Raw genomic sequence first — 18,968 nt, 5'->3', positions numbered from 1 at the left:
CAAGGCCACTCCCCCTAACTGCTCTATGCCCCTCCCTCCACAGCCAAAGAGATGCACAAGGCCCCGTCTTTCATTGAGAAGCTCCAGAACACGGGCGTGGCCGAGGGGTACCCCATTCGCCTGGAGTGCCGAGTGTCCGGGGTGCCCTACCCCCAAATCTTCTGGAAGAAGGAGAACGAATCCCTCACTCACAACACGGACAGAATCAGGTGAGACGCACGCCGACCAATCACAGAACAGAGAAATACCACCCAGCCACGCACAGACCAGTCATAGCTCTAAGAAAGATAGAAATGCTACACACTGACCAATCACAGGCCAGACGGTAATTATATAATTTCTCTAAAAGGTAGGTGTCATCCCTCCTTCACACATATAGCCCAGCGGAGTGAGTGGTCTGCTGCATCTGTTTTGTGAGATTAGTGATCACACTGGAGGCAGGCTGTACAAGGTACTGAAAACAGGGGCACCAATAATTCAGACACCGTTTCAGGAAATAATGTGATTACTTATTTTACAAACTCTGAGCAATTGTGTCAATATGAAATTATTTCATTATTGAGCATGTGATATAGTTACTTACCTGTGCTGTTATACAAACATTTTCACTCGTATATATCAATAATACTGGAGCATACTGAACTGAATTATCTGTGATTCGAGCTCATTTATGAGTGTGAAATCTGCTGGAGGAGGCTTGTGCATTTCCCCATGCTGTATCTATCTGTGAGTACTTATCAGGAAAAACTGATCTCCCAACATCTCCCTCTCCATCCCAGCATGCATCAGGATAACCACGGCTATATCTGCATGATCATTCAGCCCGCCACTAAAGAGGACGCTGGCTGGTACACCGTCTCCGCCAAGAACGAGGCGGGCATCGTGTCCAGCACCGCCCGGCTGGACGTGCACGGTGAGTCCGCCAATCATGCGCTGCTTCCCTCAAACCCAGCACTCTCTAACCCAGCGCTCTGTAACCCAGCGCTCTGTAACCCAGCACTCTGTAACCCAGCGCTCTGTAACTCAGCGCTCTGTAACCCAGCGCTCTGTAACTCAATGCTCTGAAACCCAGCGCTCTGTAACTCAGCACTCTGTAACCCAGCGCTCTGAAACCCAGCGCTCTGTAACTCAGCACTCTGTAACCCAGCGCTCTGAAACCCAGCGCTCTGAAACCCAGCGCTCTGTAACTCAACGCTCTGTAACCCAGCACTCTGTAACCCAGCGCTCTGAAACCCAGCGCTCTGTAACTCAGCACTCTGTAACCCAGCGCTCTGAAACCCAGCGCTCTGTAACCCAGCGCTCTGAAACCCAGCGCTCTGTAACCCAGCGCTCTGAAACCCAGCGCTCTGTAACTCAGCACTCTGTAACTCAGCACTCTGAAACCCAGCGCTCTGTAACCCAGCACTCTGTAACCCAGCGCTCTGAAACCCAGCGCTCTGTAACTCAGCACTCTGTAACCCAGCGCTCTGAAACCCAGCGCTCTGAAACCCAGCGCTCTGTAACTCAACGCTCTGTAACCCAGCATCTGTAACCACGCTCTGAAACCCAGCGCTCTGTAACTCAGCACTCTGTAACCCAGCGCTCTGAACCCAGCGCTCTGTAACCCAGCGCTCTGTAACCCAGCGCTCTGTAACCCAGCGCTCTGAACCCAGCGCTCTGTAACTCAGCACTCTGTAACTCAGCACTCTGTAACCCAGCGCTCTGTAACCCAGCACTCTGTAACCCAGCGCTCTGTAACCCAGCGCTCTGTAACCCAGCGCTCTGTAACCCAGCGCTCTGTAACCCAGCGCTCTGTAACCCAGCGCTCTGAAACCCAGCGCTCTGTAACCCAGCGCTCTGAAACCCAGCGCTCAGTAACCCAGCGCTCTGAAACTCAGCTCTGAAACCCAGCGCTCTGTAACTCAGCACTCTGTAACCCAGCGCTCTGAAACCCAGCGCTCTGTAACCAGCCTCTGAAACCCAGCGCTCTGTAACCCAGCGCTCTGAAACCCAGCGCTCTGTAACTCAGCGCTCTGTAACCAGCACTCTGTAACCAGCGCTCTGAAACCCAGCGTCTGTAATCAGCACTCTGTAACCCAGCGCTCTGAAACCCAGCGCTCTGTAACCCAGCGCTCTGAAACCAGACGTCTGTAACCCAGCGCTCTGAACCCAGCGCTCTGAAACCAGCGCTCTGTAACTCAGCTCGAACCAGCCTCTGTAACCCAGCGCGTCTGTAACCCAGCGCTCTGTAACCAGCAGCTCTGTAACCCAGCGCTCTGTAACCAGCGCTCTGAAACCCAGCGCTCTGTAACCAGCGCTCTGAACCCAGCCTCTGAAACCCAGCGCTCTGAACCCAGCGCTCTGAAACCAGCACTCTGTAACTCAACCTCTGAAACCCAGCGCTCAGTAACCCAGCGCTCTGTAACTCAACGCTCTGAAACCCAGCGCTCTGAACACATGTCACTGGAAAAGCTGAAATACAGAAGACTATAGTCATACCTCTAAATACTGAGAAAAATGTTGTTATCCTAAATACGTGATTATTCCATAGACAACCATCAGTAAAAATATTTCTGAACAAATTTATGATACTAAAATATATTGCACTGGACAAACTGCAAAATATGTAAGACAAGAGCCTTCTCTCTAAAAAGCAAAAGAGAATTTAAAATGTATGCAAAAAAAGTAATGAATGATAATTTTTCCATTTAGATACATACTTATCAACAATTGATGAATATAACATAAATTATAAAAAAAACTGGAAAATTCACTTCTAAGTATGTGATTTTGCATTGCAGAGGTATTCAAAATAATTTAGAATTGATGGATATGTGGAAATATCCACACAAAAAAATGTATACATTTATGATGGAAATGTATTTATCTGGAAAAACTACAAAATAACAATATACATAATCATATAGCCTTACCTCCTAAAGGTGATAAAATCAGTTATCATGTGGATGTGTTTTCTCTGTCTGTGAATATAAATAAATCATAAAATGTGTCTGAAGACAGTGATGATGCTAAATATATTTCAAAAATACTGTCGTCTTATCTCCAAAAAGTGTGGAAAAAAATCATATATGTGATGAATATGAAGAAATACATTTATCCAAAATGTTTGTCATAAGGATTTTCTTTGATGTATTTCACTGGAAAAACAAAAACACGTAAGACTATAGTCTTACCTCAAAAAAGTGAGAAAAATTGATTTATCCAAATTGTGAGATTTTCCCATTTTGTTTAATGAGAGATCATACATAATTGATACATTTTAGTAAATACAGCCATGAAAATATTTTGAACACATTTATGGCGCAAAGTGTATTTTTCTGAAAAAAACTGCAAAATACACAGGACTATAATCTTACCTCCAAAAATGTCTAAAAATTATCAAAAAAATATTTTTCCATTTAGATGATGTTGAAAGATTATCTACATATGATTAATAAACAAAATAATTCAGAGAAAGGTTTTTGACGCATCAATGGCAAAAGAAAAATGTATTTCACTGGAAAAACTTAAAATATATAAGCCTGTTGTCTTTCCTTAAAAATGTTTTAAAAAATGGCATCTTAAATCTGTTTTACATAAATATGTAAAAAATTATTTTGCACTACAAAATACACTAAAATGTATTAAAATGTACTAAAATGAACAAGAATAGTTTTATCTCCAAAAAGTGAGAAAGTTGAGTGCTTCTGAATAGGTGATTGTTTTCATCCATGAAATAGCATTTGCTGTACATTTAAGGAACATGAAGAAATGCAACAAAGAAAAGGACTTTAAACACATTTATGATGCAACATATTTTACTGAAAAACAAAGATGCGAAATATGTGCTATTTCCATTCAGATAGATAAAAGAACATCTACATTTAATGAATATGACAAAATAAACCAGAGAAAATGTATTTGAAGACATGTATGATGAACAATGAATTTGACAACGCAGGAAAGAAATCAGAGTAGAGAACACTATAGTCTTACCTCCAAAAATGGAAAAAATGTACTTCTCCTAAATATGATATTTTATATTTTGGAGGATGAAAAGCCTTTACCTGCATGGAATATGTAGAAATACCTCACATAAAACATTTTAGTACATTTGATGAATGTGAAGTAATTAAATGAAATATTTAACAAAGAATTGTTACTGAGAAAACTGCAATGTGCAAAGCTGCTATGTGCAAATTTCCATAAGGGTGCAGAAATTGAGTTATACTGAATGTGTTTTCCCATGTAAACAGAGTAGAGATTATCTACATTTGATGAAAATGATTAAACAAATCAGAAAAATTTCTATGAAGTCATTTACCATTTAAAAAAGTATATATATTTTGCTGGAAATACTGCTAAATATGACTACACTCAATGTATTTTAAAATAACCTCCAAAACAAACTGGAAAAATTAGTGGTCCTAAATGTATTTTTTCATTCAAAGGGATGAGAAATTTGATAAGAAAATTGATCAAAGAGGAGGTGTTAGAAGATATGAATGTTGAAGAACGTATTTAACAGAAAACTGTTTCTGAAATTACTATCATCATTGCTTTTCAAAAGTGAAAAAGAAATCCTAGATATGTAATTTTTTTCATTTTATAGGATGATCTATATCTACATTTGCTCAATATGTAATTTAAAATGTATTTTCTTTTTTTACATTATTTATAGCAGTTGTGTCACAGAGACTAAACTGTCTTACAAGTGACCAGAATGCATTTGTATCCCAGACCATCTGACGAATGCGTTCTTATTTATGCATTATTTTCTAAGTCAATTCAGGAAGTTAATTAAAATTCATGAAAGTTCATTAAATTAAAATTGCTCATGAATTGTGGCTGGTTGAATTAATTCAGTGGACTTGAATTGACTTCCTGATTTGACTGAACTAAAATGGAATGGATCCCAGCCTGGTTCTGTGGGTGGGTGGTGGGGGGGGGGGCAGAGATGATTGACAGCTGGTGTCCCCTCCCCCTCCCCAGCCCAGTGGCAGCAGTCCCACACCCCAAAGCCCAGGAAGGTGCGGCCGTCGGCCAGCCGCTACGCGGCCCTCACCGAGCGGGGCCTGGACGTCAAAGCCGCCTTCTTCCCCGACTACAGCCCCGCCCAGCAGCCCGGGGGATTGGTGGAGAGTGATGACCTGTAGAGACCAGCAGGGGGCCCCCTCACCCCCGCCCTGCCCAGCCCAACCCCCCGCTTCCCTCCCCTCCTGTCCCGCTCTCTTCTTCTCTCACGGGGGTTCAGTTCTCTTGCTTTATCTGTCAGGAAAGGTGTGGAATAAGCAGTGCTGGCACACAGACTCTGCTCTCCAAGATGGACGACCAGAAGCCCTCGTCACATGACCTGCCTGCCGTCTTGTACTGCCCAGCACAGCACAGCACAGCTCAGCCCTGCACAGCGTGTGTGTACTGGACACGCGTCCTGACGTCACTCTCTCAACATGCCTCTGAATCCCAGGTTTCTATGCATGCTGCTTAAAATAAAGAAAGAGGGAAAAGGGGTGTTTTTATATGCTTCTGTGCCTGCATCAGCTTCACTGCACCATGCACGGGCTGCAGGAACTCAGGAGGAAGGTGATGATGATGATGAAGACCGTGGCTCCTGTCTTGCGTGTGTGTGTTGTGGGGGAGCACAGAACACTCCAGCTGTGTCTTTTAGTGTTTTTGGTAAAAACCAGGAGTGATGTGGTTGCAGTGTAGTCATGACGACACTGTCCCTTTTACAATGTGGTTGTAGCACAAGTGCCTTTGACCTTTCTGAACACTGTGTAAGTTTTATGGCTGAGGGATTTCTTTTATTTTTAAAAATAATAAAAAGTGTAAGTAGCGTCTAGTTTTGCATGTTACCGAGGTGCCATTTTAATACTCCGCAGTCACAGCTGCAGAAGTGATGTATCTTATCTAAGCTCTGAGGATCTTTGCTTACTTCCCTATAGGGAGGTACCACTAGGGGCGGGGGGGGGTCAGATAAATCTGCCATAATGTATCCCCCAGTTGTGCTCTGCGTGCTGGGGGCCTGGGGGGGGCGGGGGGGACGGACACAGCAGCACGAGGCCGGCCCTTCTCATTCGTGTTTGTCTCGTGGTCGCTCAGGAGAAGCAGAAGCAGGTGAAAACGGAAACGGAACGTTGCTGGAATGGTGCGCGGTTTGGCAGTGGGGCGGCGTCGCCGCGGTAAGGAGAGATTGACAGGCACGTGGACAGGAGGGTGAGGGTGAGGAAGCAGTGAGGTCAGCAGCCTTAAATACCGCTGGTTAGCGTGACGCTATCCGAAGCCAGCACCGGGCCTTTCACCAAAACGCCCTCTTACCAAACTATCGGCAGTTAGCAGCCCGTCCATGCGCAGGCCGTCCTGACTGGCTCTTTCAGACCCATCCACAGCAGTCAGGCTGTAAGAAACATCAGCGCTGGCCCAGAATAAACACGCTCTCACCCACAGGTTAACATGGGGCTGTGAACAGCCGTCACATTTAAAACCATCAGAAATGCCAGCAGGCAGTTAGCCCCTGCAGCCATGGCCTGGTCTGTGGGGCTGTGTGTCTGTGGGTCTGTGGGTCTGCAGCCATGGCCTGGTCTGTGGGGCTGTGTGTCTGTGGATCTGTGGGTCTGTGTGTCTGCAGCCATGGCCTGGTCTGTGGGGTGTGTGTCTGCAGCCATGACCTGGTCTGTGGGGCTGTGTGTCTGTGGGGTGTGTGTCTGCAGCCATGGCCTGGTCTGTGGGGTGTGTGTCTGCAGCCATGGCCTGGTCTGTGGGGCTGTGTGTCTGCAGCCATGGCCTGGTCTGTGGGGCTGTGGGTCTGTGGGGTGTGTATCTGCAGCCATGGCCTGGTCTGTGGGGCTGTGGGTCTGTGGGGTGTGTCTGCAGAGGGAGCCGCTCATTGGCATGCCAGGGTAAACCACGCCCACAGGCTCAGCTGAAACCCTGGCGCTGTGTTCAGGAGAAATGAGCATGCTGCGGAGGGACTGCCACAGAGGAGGACGATGATGAAGATTACGCCAACCATAACGTTGTTCTGATGTTTTATTCCTTAGACTGAGGTCAGATACGAGATATCGTTTCAAGGGTTCTTGTGTGGGTATACCCCACTCTGTGGAATGGGCGGGTTCTTGTGTGAGTGTACCCCACTCTGTGGAATGGGGGCCCTTTATTTTTGTATGAGAGAAACACAGTTTAGCACAGCATATATGTAATTTATATTTTATTCTCCTGCCTTTGTTGATAACTTTCCAGAAACTATCTTAGTTAAGCCTTTCCCTTCATCTCTTTTTTCAAACATTTTAAGCTGGTCTATTTCAAATATGATGCCTACCAGTATCAGTTATATAATGCCATGACAGATCAAACTGGCATGTTTATTATTATTATTATTATTATGATGATGATTATCTGTGCACTTGCTGTATTCTTTGGTACTATGGAGACCCCAACATTAGCATGACCTAAAGGAGTACAACGCTCATCAGTCACTTAGTACTTAACCAACAGTTATATCTTTGTTCACAAATCATGTATGTCATTAAGTTCATGTATTTTTTTACATACCAGTTTAACACAGCTTCTGCTAATCTGTTAACCACCGTCTCCCTTCTGTCTGTTACCGAGCAACATGGTCCAGCCAAATACGGTCACTTATTTTCACATTTTATTATCACGCCTTCATACGCCACTGACTGTGCCTGTGTATGGACTGCTAATGATTTTAAGGTTTTAATTACCGTAATAAAAGGAGTCTCTGGATGACTGACGGCTGCTGAATGGGGTACTGATGTTCATCTCCCGCCACTGACACCTAATGCCCTGAAACACTCACGTACCCATTAAACCTGCCCCTACGCGACGCACTGCCCCCGTCAAATAAAAAGGGGGGGGGGCAGAGCCAGTGTATAAGGGAGGGAAATCCCCCATTATCAGTTTAATAGTAACGGACGGCCCTAAAAGTGGTGCTAAATGAGGTAATACACAAATGAAAAATATAATTGTTGATTTAAAAAAAATATGCTTTTAGATTTTTGTTACACCTGTTTTTCTATCCTAGTAGGCACTTCTCTGCCAGAACAGCTGCTTAAACTTTAAAAAAAAAATTTCATGAACTCATTAAGCCCTATTTTCAGCCATTTTACACATCATTATCCTGTGAAAAATGTATATTAATTTTTTCCTTTTCCATTTCACCATTGTTAATATCCCTGGTGACCAGCGCTTCAAAAATATTTCAGATTTTTTCATCAAAATTTAAGATATTTTTTGCTGTGTTCAGCCATTTCCGCATTACACCTTTTAGAATGTAATGGTGCTGGATTCCACAAAACAGGATTATCGCAGTACAGCCCATAGGCCTCAGACACCACACATTCTCTACCAGCTGTTCAGCCCCGCCCTCAAACTCCATCTGGAGGAACCCGGAAACGCCTAAATCACAGCCTGTATCAAATATGAGAAAGAACATAAACACGGAGACACAGAACAGTCTTAGACAGTTACACATTTTAATGTCATAATGAAGGTACAGACATTAGACTGACTGTGATGTCATAGTGAGGGCATGACATAGTGATTGTGTTGTCACAGTAAAAACACAGCAGTGATTATGATGTCACAGCGAGGGTAGGGCAAAGTGCTGAACTCAGTAGTAATGTTGTGCAGAGAGCATGAACGCTTTTTCTTTCACTGAACCTCCTCTAGAACACAGCAGGAGCACAAGACCTCAAACTGTTTATTAAAGCTGACTGAACACCCTAACCTGAACACTAAGGACCCTTTATCACAACACCAGAGCCAAGCATTCCACAGCAGCTTCACCTCCAGAAGAGCGGGTATTTATTCGTTATAAAGGCCCAGTCACAGCATGTTCCTCTGGGCCGGTGTTGCCACTCCCATAATCCCTCAGTCTCCACTGTAATCCCCCCAATCAGCCGGCACTCCCACGGGAGGGGGGAGCTCTACATGGCCAATTGCAGCCCTCCGTCCACCAGCAGCACCTGCCCTGTCACGTAGGGCGTCTCCAGGAGGAAGAGCGCCGCCTGTGCCACCTCCTCCGGCTCGCCGAATCTGCCCAGCGGGACGCCCCGAACAAGCTCCGCCTCCTTCAGCCCCGCCGTCATGTCTGTGCGGATATAACCTGTGGGAGGGACGGAGAGAAAATGCAGATGCACAGAGAATCACAGAGACACAGAGAATCAGAGAGATGCACAGAGACGCACAGAGAATCACAGAGAATCAGTGAGATGCACAGAGACGCACAGAGATGCACAGGGACACACAGAGATGCACAGAGACACGCTGAGAATCAGAGAGATGCACAGGGACACACAGAGTAGCACAGAGATGCACAGAGACATGCAAAGAATCACAGAGATGCACAGGGACACAGAGTAGCACAGAGAATAACAGATGCACAGAGAATCACAGAGATGCACAGGGACACACAGAGTAACACAGAGAATCACAGAGATGCACAGACTTTGGGGAGACACATTTTGGGGAGAAGTCGGGTCCCCTACCTGGAGCCAGCAGGTTGACGCGGATGCGGCGCGATGCCACTTCTCTGGCGAGCGAGCGGGTGAAGCCCTCCAGCCCTGCCTTAGAGGCGCTGTAGACACACTGCCCTGCATGCCCCTTCTGCCCTACAACCGACCCTGCACACAGAACAGACACCCTCAGCACAGACACATCCTACAGAACACACACACCCTACAGAAAAGACACACCCTCAGCACCAATACACCCTCACCACAGACACACCCACAGCACAGACCCTGCACACAGCCCAGACACCCACAGCACAGACAGGCCCACAACACAGACACCCTCAGTACAGACCCAGCACACAGTATAGACACCCTCAGCAGACCCTGCAATCACCACAGACACCCTCAGTACAGAACCTACACACAGCACAGACACCCTCAGTACAGACCCTACACACAGCACAGACACCCTCAGTACAGACCCCGCACACAGCACAGACACCCTCAGCACAGACCCTACACATAGCACAGACAGGCCCACAGCACAGACCCTACATGGGTTCCCTCCCTCTGGCCTACAGGACACTGAGATGGAGCTTAATGCCCATATAAGGGCAGGAGAGGGAACAGCAGTGTCATAACGACACGACCAACAGCAGAACGGAACATTCTGGTTTCCTGTCTGGAGAAACTGGAACGCAGGAAACCACGGAGATCTCAGCTGACCGTGGCGTATTCCCTAAAAACGAACCGCTACACCTCCACTGCCACCTCCTGGCCATTTGTTGTACTGCAGCGCCTTTCAGCCGCTGTAACTCTGTAAAACAACACTGACACTTCCCACCCAAAAATATGAGTGTGTGTCTGTGTGTGTGTGTGTGTATGCACTTGTGTACGTGTGTTTGTGCAAAAGACTGAGTGAGTGTATGTGTGTGAGGGTACATTTACATGCGCGTGTCTATGCACATGTACCCTCAGTCACAGCATGAGTGCTGACCTATGCTGACGATGGCCCCGCCCTGTTTGTGCGCGTGTATCCACGGTGACAGGATGAGTGCTGACCTATGTTGACGATGGCCCCGCCCTGTTTGTGCGCGTGTATCCACGGTAACAGGATGAGTGCTGACCTATGTTGACGATGGCCCCGCCCTGTTTGTGGAGCATGCTCCGAAGCGCTGCTCGGCAGGTGAGCATGGTCCCCAGCAGGTTGGTGTGGAGCACAGACACCATGTCCCCCTGCGCTGCTCTCAACAAGAGCCCATCCCTGAGAGGGGGGGGAGGGGGGAGGGAGGGGGACACATACACACACACCAAACACACACACATATATATATATATATATATGCATGTATGCACAGATCAATCAAACCCTATTGCCTCTCCAACGTGATCATTATGATTTTTATAAAACCTGTTATATTTTAATTTTCGTCTCGCACGTACACACACACACACACACACGCACGCACGCATGCATGCATGCATGCACGCACACATACACACACGCATGCACACACACGGATGCACACGCACACGGACGCACATGCACACACACACACACACACACACACCTGTTGACACCTGCAGCGTTGACCAGGTAGCGGAGGTTTCCGCAGGTTTTCTGTATGCTCTGGAAGGCTTCCTGCACCTCCTGCTCCCTGGAGACATCACAGCCCAGAGCCACGTGCTCCCCTGGGGGCCAGAGTCCCACAGCGTGAACCCCAAAAAGCCCCACCTCCAAACTCCTAACCCCTCTGACCCCCACCCCCAAACTCCTAACCCTCTGACCCCCTAACCCATGACCCCTGACCCCCTCAGTCCTCCTCCGTACTCCTGTACTGTGGTCAGGAGATGGAGAGACACAGAGGCAGGGGTGGCGAATACTCCATTTCAGACCAGTGGATTCCAAAGACGTTCACAGATAAAGCCCTGCAGAACCTCTCCCAGCTGAAGGCCTCTTTCAGCTCACGGCCTGAAACGGCAGAGAGGAAGGGAGCCGCCCCCCAGGCCTGCTCAGAGAGCCCCCCAGGCCTGCTCAGCGGGGCCCCCCAGGCCTGCTCAGAGAGCCCCCCAGGCCTGTCAGTGGCCCCCCAGGCCTGCTCAGAGAGCCCCCCAGGCCTGCTCAGAGAGCCCCCCAGGCCTGCTCAGCGGAGCCCCCCAGGCCTGCTCAGTGAAGCGGCGGCTGCAGGTGTTGTGTGGGCGGGGCTTAACGGCGATGTGCGGTGTTGTGTGGGCGTGGCTTAATGGTGCGGCGTGGTGGGTGTGGTACCTCCGGCCAGCGTTGCCACAGCAGCTTGTGCAGCTTCCAGGTGTCTGGAAACCACGGCAACCCTGTGACCTCGAGCAGCCAGCAGCTGTGACACAGCTCGGCCAATCCCGCGCGAGCCCCCAAACACCACGGCCAGCTCTGACATCACAGCCCCAACCTGGAAACAGAGAGAATGTCCCTGCAGTGGGGTGGTCTTACTCCACACACACACACACACACACACACACACACAGAATGTCCCTGCAGTGGGGTGGTCTTACTCCACAAACACACACACACAGAATGTCCCTGCAGTGGGGTGGTCTTACTCCACACACACACACACACAGAATGTCCCTGCAGTGGGGTGGTCTTACTCCACACACACACACACACACAGAATGTCCCTGCAGTGGGGTGGTCTTACTCCACACACACACACACACACACAGAATGTCCCTGCAGTGGGGTGGTCTTACTCCACACACACACACACACACACACACACACACACAGAATGTCCCTGCAGTGGGGTGGTCTTACTCCACACACACACACACACACACACACACAGAATGTCCCTGCAGTGGGGTGGTCTTACTCCACACACACACACACACACAAACACACACACAGAGAATGTCCCTGCAGTGGAGTGGTCTTACTCCACACACACACACACACACACACACACACACACAGAATGTCCCTGCAGTGGAGTGGTCTTACTTATTTGGTGAAACTCAGGAAAGACTACACTACAGTAAAAGTAACCCGCGCAACATGGCGGAGGGCACGCCCATATTCTGCGCAGATCCGCTGGGCTTTACGGATTGGCTGATATCTTGGGGTCATCAAACACAACCACGCGCCACAAACCCAATCCAGTTAATGTTGTTTTTCCGCAAATGAATACTGGACTGGACTGTAGAACTTCAGAGGATATATTTTCACTACATGTTTTACTTTTGCAATATATACAAGTAGGCTGCAAGACACCAGTATACCGGGTATTTGTTCTTCGGGTAGTTATCGCGATAATGCTATGCGTTTGCTTTCAGTCTGTCCTGTTGTTCTGTTAGCTCACGTTAGCTAGCTGCAATTTAGATGTAATTTTAGCTGTGCTAGTTAACATAATACTTTTCGCTAGTTTCTCTCGAAAAACAAAACCCAATAGTTTACACACGCTAAGACGACAGTAGCATATCTTGATTCGCTAGGTTAGCTATTTGTATCAATAGTTAGCCAGCTTGCTAAAGTTATATCGTCAACGTTATTCACAACCGCGGACCAGGTTTAAATGAGCAAGTCAAAGAATTGAACCCGCATTTCCTGCCACAATTAAACAAACATATCATGGTTATTCAGTGGTCGTTATGCAGTGTAAAATTTCTTAGATGGTACCCACTACGTTCTCAAAAGAAAGTACCTGTAAGCTAGTCCAAGTGCACGACCGCCATCACTGTTTATGTTGTGTAGTTCAGCATTAAACCACGGGGCGGCGCTCGAGATTCGCAGATAGCAGGGCACGAGTGTCGCTTCAGATAACTGAACACAACAGGCCAACTTTCAGAAAGTGAAGGAGTGCGTAGGGCTGCTCTTTCAAATGCGACAGACTGCGCAATTGTCCTAACGGTTTTTTTTTTTTTAATTAAAAAATATATATTATTTAACTACTCATGTGGATGAAACTTAATCTGGTGCCCGGATAGGCTACTGTCATCGTTTAACTTGTCGGTCCTTTCAAGTGCAAATCTGTAACTAAACGGATTGTGCCTTCTTTTACTCCACTTGATTTTTGTCTTACAATTCTGTGCAGCCTCCATCCACGCTTTCCTTACTACTGGTAAATATCTTCTGTCTTGTGCGGAAATGTATTATTTAAAGACATTTTAAACGAATTAAGAAAAAAATGGCACTGATGACGCTGTTTTCTTTGTTCTTTACGGGTGCTGCGCAGCGCTGAAATAATTCTGCCCCCCACGGCTGAATCCTTAAGCAGATGGTAGCCAGTGCACGGGCCGATAGACACGCCACGCTGCCCGCTGTCCTGTCCCGTGGGTCTGTCTGGGTCTCGTTTCTACGCCCCATATGCTAATATGTCGCAGTATTCTCACACCTCGATGACACGCGTTGATTATTAGATACTGTAAGCGTTGGTTTTCCGTCGTCACGTTTTCAGAACTGGTGATTTTTTTCTTCTTCTTTGAGACTATTATACCAGTGATAAACAGCTTATGTTATCAATACAAACAATGGTGCAATGATGAGCAAATATTAATTTATGCAATTTTATTTTTGATTTGTGTCTGTAGCCTACTGAGACACGAGACCCTGCCATGTGACTTCGGCAACTTAATGTATTCGGTTCCGCGTGCTGACACCGCTCGGAGGCTTTGTTCCTTTTGGGCAAGTTTAAGAGAGTCGTCATGGCAACAGGATCCGACGCCGCTGCCGGGAGTTCATAATGCGTGGATCAAAGGAGGAGCGCACGAGCGCGATATTTCCAAGGAAATCTTGCGCGGGAAGCGTTTCGAACAGCGGTGTAAAACCCATAGTGCCCTGTAATCTTTCAAAGAAGCAGAACTCCGGTATCGATTATTAATATTCATATTGAAAATGAGAGGAAAAACAAAATTATTCAATCTGATGTTAGGCCTACTCAAAACAAAAATACAGATCCTAGAAAAAAGACTCTGACTACCAACACCTTAGATTGGCTTTTATTTGAAAGAAAATCCGCTTGATTAATTTAAATAAATAAATATAATTTATGGGCTGCTAAGGGCAGTCAGCCCCTAGCCGCTGTAGAAATACGGAGACTGCAGGATTATGTGTAATCCCAAACCACCCTGAAAAGGCACACATATGTAAGGGATAATCTGGGATGAGCTCTGTGTTTTTAAACTGGGGGATACAGGGCCGTCTGTCTGTGGTAATCCGGGTTCGGACTGGGTTTGTCCCGCCAGCAGCATTATTCCACCCTACAAACCACAGGTTCTGAAGGAGCACCTTTTTTTTTCCAGTACAGAACAATATTTTCTCCTATTTCTTTAGCCAAGAAAAGCTTTCAACCAGGAAACACTACATTTTATTTCAGTTTGTATTTTACACAATTTCTTTCCAATTTGACATCCTGTTCCTTTGCGTTAAATTGTTACCTTATTATTTAATCCTGTTTCAACATGATTTTGGGTTATCTTTGGGAACATGAATGCAGTAATGGAACTGGAAATGGGGAGGGAGGGAGGGAGGGAAAGGGAGGGGGAGGTGAGGGGAAAAGGAGGGAGAGATTGAACAGCCTGCTTGTTCGTTCAGACACCCACAGGCTGCGTTTCCTTATTTTCGAACTCATTTCTGTTACACTTGTGCTTTCCCAAAAACAGACATGAAATTACATTACAAGCAAAAAAACTGGATACAAATGTGGAAACCATTCGCTTTTATTATCATAATTATCATTAATGTTACAAAATGTGCTATCTCTTCCAATGCTTTACAATGTTTTGCACATAAATTGTGTCAAACATCTAGAGGATGCCAGCATTTTCGTAGCAGAGCTAACTGTAGAACATCTATTAAATCTATGTAAAAAGAATAATAAAGAAATTTAAAAAATCAAGTAAGTTGACTTGGCAAAGGCGCACATGTTAAGAGAACACTAGCGCCCCCTTGTGTTCTACCAAGGCAGGGCATTACAGAACAATAAAACAAACGCAGGTTTTTTTTCCAAAATAAGAGAATGAGCCAGCAGCGAACATCACGATTGAGTGTGCACGTGTGATCCTGTGCTTTACAGCCTGTTGTGTGTGCACGTGTGATCCTGTGCTTTACAGCCTGGCATCGACAGCAATAAAAGGTAAATTGACAACCCTCACATGTAGCGTGTAAAGTAACCATGGTTACAGGTAAGAGGCAGGGGGACTCACGGACAGACAGACAGCATTGTGCAGAGCTGCATCAGGGCGTGGTCAAAGGTTGAAAACAGCAACAGCAGTAACCAACCCAAAGACAGTGCATGCACCCTGTGCCATTAACCTGGGGGAAGGTCGTCATGGTTACCACCCACACTCCCGAAGACAAGGGACAAAAACCACATGCTGGAGCCCACCCCCCACACCCCCCCCCCCCCTTCCAGCCCACACCCAAAAACAGGAAACACCATCATCACATACATCAGCCATAGAGTGGTTCCCCATGTTTCTGAAACACACACCAGTACACACATCTTTACATCTGAGGGGTACATCCACAGCAAAACGCAAAAACCCAAAACCAGCTGAACCCCCCAAACCATTAATGATGGGCTTTTCAAAGCAAGTGTTTGGCACTTAATATCCAGGCAGTGTTTTCAATTAAGCAGTAAGCGGCAACTCAACTGTCTGCCGAGTGAACCACTTAATGACATAATAATAATCTCAACTCAAACACAAGGTCTAACGGTGCAAACCTGTCAATGTCAACCCCAGACCAGCAGCCCAACAGCTCAGTTAAATTTACAAATGGTCAGTTCACAGGTGGGGGGGCAGCTGCCCCCCGCCCCCCCTCGGATTTATTGTGCTTTAAACAATTAAAAAACAAACGGTACCCAGTGTCACCCAGCTACCAGTCATCATATTCAAGTCTACTTAACAGTCACATGACACAAATCACTGAGTCTGTGTACAGCAGAATCCACCGACCACCACACTAACACAGGAATAAAAATACAAATAAACAGCCTGTGTTTCAGAGTTTAAAACGAGAAACAAACGAGACGCGTAAAAGCTGTAAGAGAAGCATGTGGACATGAGCGTTCTGATTGGCCCCACCCCTCGTCCCTGCGCCGCTCTGATTGGCCCCGCCCCTCGTCCCTGCGCCGCTCTGATTGGCCCCGCCCCTCGTCCCTGCGCCGCTCTGATTGGCCCCGCCCCTCGTCCCTGCGCCGCTGATTGGCCCCGCCCCTCGTCCCTGCACCGTTCTGATTGGCCCCTCCCCTCGTCCCTGCGCCTCTGTGATTGGCCCCGCCCCTCGTCCCTGCACCGTTCTAACTGGCCCTTCCCCTCATCCCTGCGCCTCTGTGATTGGCCCCGTCCCTCGTCCCTGCGCCGCTCTGATTGGCCCCATCCCTCGTCCCTGGAGGGGGAGGCTCAGCAGGATCCCCCCCCTCAAACACCCGATTAAACTCCCGTCCCGTCAGAACGACTGCTTCTGTAGAAATCATGAGAACATAAATATGAATATATTAATATATATATACTTTAAGGGCTAGAACTGCTCTGAGCACAGAGGTGTTGCTCCATGAGAGTGGAACTGAATGAGCAGCTGCAGGTTTGGCCACCTAGCAACCAATTTCATAGGTAATTATACATACAGGAGTATTAGTAACTTTGATCTAATGGAGTGTACTTTCATTGATTAAAAAAATAATAAAACCACTATCTGTTCACCTAATAAATTAACAGCGAGGCCATCCCACAGTGCTTTGCTCCACCGGCCATGGGACCTGATCCCAACCCTAACCACACCAGCTACAGCCTCTCTGACTGATCCCAACCCTAACCGCATCAGCTACAGCCTCTCTGACTGATCCAGGGTCGGTGAAGACTGAAGCGCTGTGCAGGATCCGTTTCTCCTGCAGGTACTGTGGCCCCCAGGACCAGGGTAGAGTAGCCCTGCAGGCACTGTGGCCCCCAGGACCAGGGTAGAGTAGCCCTGCAGGCACTGTGGCCCCCAGGACCAGGGTAGAGTAGCCCTGCAGACACTGTGGCCCCCAGGACCAGGGTAGAGTAGCCCTGCAGACACTGTGGCCCCCAGGACCAGGGCAGAGTAGCCCTGCAGACACTGTGGCCCCCAGGACCAGGGCAGAGTAGCCCTGCAGACACTGTGGCCCCCAGGACCAGGGCAGAGTAGCCCTGCAGACACTGTGGCCCCCAGGACCAGGGTAGAGTAGCCCTATAGACACTGTGGCCCCCAGGACCAGAGTAGAGTAGCCCTACAAACACTGTGGCCCTCAGGACCAGGGTAGATTAGCCCTATAGACACTGTGGCCCCCAGGACCAGGGTAGAGTAGCCCTCCAGACACTGTGGCCCTAAAGGATCAGAGTTAAGCAGCAATGCCCTACAGCTCTCACTATATTAACTAAATTGACCCTTTTTTAAACCTAAGGCAAAACATGAAAATAAGTTAGATTTATAAAAATCACTATTGCTATAAACAGTTTGTCTTGCTTGATCTGTGACTCATTGATTCTTCGAAGGCATTTTGCTTATATACAGTAAAGTGGGAAACATTAAAAGGCACACAATTAACACGTCAAATGTTACAGACCTCAAATAAAATATTTGAAAAAAGAAATTAAATGAAAAACTACTGTACTGCGCCCCATTCTGCTGTCTATTCATAGCATTAGTAGTGTGTGTGTGTATATAGTGTGTTGCAGTATGTGTGTTACGGTGTGTGTATAGTGTGTAACAATGTGTGTGCTTGACGGTGCGTGTATAGTGTGTTAGTGTGTGTATAGTGTTACAGTGTGTGTATGGTGTTAACACATTGTAACACACTCTTTGTATGATGTGTGTGTTACAGTATGTGTTACGGAGTGAGTTACGGTGTGTGTTACAGTGTGTTACGGAGTGTGTGTTGCGGTGTGTGTTACAGGGTGTGTGTTAGGGAGTGTGTCTAAGTGTGTTACGGTGTGTGTTACAGTGAGTGTTACAGTGTGTGTGTGACGGTGTGTGTTACAGTGTGTGTGTTACGGTGTGTGTTACAGTGAGTGTTACAGTGTGTGTTAGGGAGTGTGTCCAAGTGTGTGACGGTGTGTCTTACAGTGTGTGTGTTACAGTGTGTTACAGTGAGTGTTACAGTGTGTGTGACGGTGTGTGTTACAGTGTGTGTGACGGTGTGTGTGACGGTGAGTGTTACAGAGTGTGTTACAGTGTGTGTGATGGTGTGTGTTAGAGTGTGTTACAGTGTGTGTGATGGTGTGTGTGACGGTGAGTGTTACAGTGTGTGTGTGACGGTGAGTGTTACAGGGTGTGTGACGGTGAGTGTTACAGGGTGTGTGACGGTGAGTGTTACAGGGTGTGTGTGACGGTGTGTGTGTTACAGTGTGTGTGTGATGGTGTGTGTGTTACAGTGTGTGTGTGACGGTGTGTGTTACAGTGTGTGTGTGACGGTGTGTGTTACAGTGTGTGTGTGACGGTGTGTGTTACAGAGTGTGTTACAGTGTGTGTGATGGTGTGTGTTACAGAGTGTGTTACAGTGTGTGTGATGGTGTGTGTTA

At 47.2% G+C, this 18,968-nt stretch overlaps 3 protein-coding genes across 3 annotated transcripts in view; 1 reads left to right on the top strand and 2 right to left on the bottom strand.

The window, feature by feature from the left end:
* Positions 1-7,728, top strand: part of palld (palladin, cytoskeletal associated protein) — a 50,114-nt gene extending 42,386 nt beyond the window's left edge. The window contains 3 exon segments of the mRNA XM_064333938.1: positions 44-209; positions 780-913; positions 4,972-7,728. Of these exon segments, the coding sequence (XP_064190008.1) occupies positions 44-209; positions 780-913; positions 4,972-5,135 (464 nt within the window). The 3' untranslated portion in view covers positions 5,136-7,728.
* A 725-nt stretch (positions 7,729-8,453) lies between these two features.
* cbr4 (carbonyl reductase 4) lies at positions 8,454-13,300 on the bottom strand. The gene is made up of 6 exons (XM_064333940.1): positions 13,133-13,300; positions 11,725-11,881; positions 11,027-11,147; positions 10,583-10,719; positions 9,489-9,623; positions 8,454-9,106 (listed from the first exon to the last, which is right to left on the bottom strand). The coding sequence occupies exons 2-6, from the start codon at positions 11,867-11,869 to the stop codon at positions 8,928-8,930; spliced, it is 717 nt and encodes a 238-aa protein (XP_064190010.1). The 5' UTR covers positions 11,870-11,881; positions 13,133-13,300; the 3' UTR covers positions 8,454-8,927.
* A 1,830-nt stretch (positions 13,301-15,130) lies between these two features.
* sh3rf1 (SH3 domain containing ring finger 1) overlaps positions 15,131-18,968 on the bottom strand; it is a 22,280-nt gene continuing 18,442 nt past the window's right edge. Inside the window, exon 12 of the mRNA XM_064333939.1 lies at positions 15,131-18,968. This exon is cut by the window's right edge and continues 210 nt beyond it. The gene's annotated coding sequence lies outside the window, so the exon portion shown is untranslated.

Source organism: Anguilla rostrata, chromosome 4 (assembly GCF_018555375.3).
Source record: "Anguilla rostrata isolate EN2019 chromosome 4, ASM1855537v3, whole genome shotgun sequence".
NCBI lineage: Eukaryota > Metazoa > Chordata > Actinopteri > Anguilliformes > Anguillidae > Anguilla > Anguilla rostrata.
This window is presented reverse-complemented; position numbering and strand designations above follow the sequence as displayed.

Bases quoted from the DNA above. Each gene is read 5' to 3' on its own strand.
- cbr4 (XM_064333940.1), bottom strand. From the start codon at position 11,869: ATGTCAGAGCTGGCCGTGGTGTTTGGGGGCTCGCGCGGGATTGGCCGA. The intron at 11,148-11,724 runs GTACCACACCCA...TCTGGCCCCCAG, and splicing joins TGTGGCAACGCTGGCCGGAG to GGGAGCACGTGGCTCTGGGC. The intron at 9,624-10,582 runs GTCAGCACTCAT...TTCTGTGTGCAG, and splicing joins CGGGGCCATCGTCAACATAG to GGTCGGTTGTAGGGCAGAAG.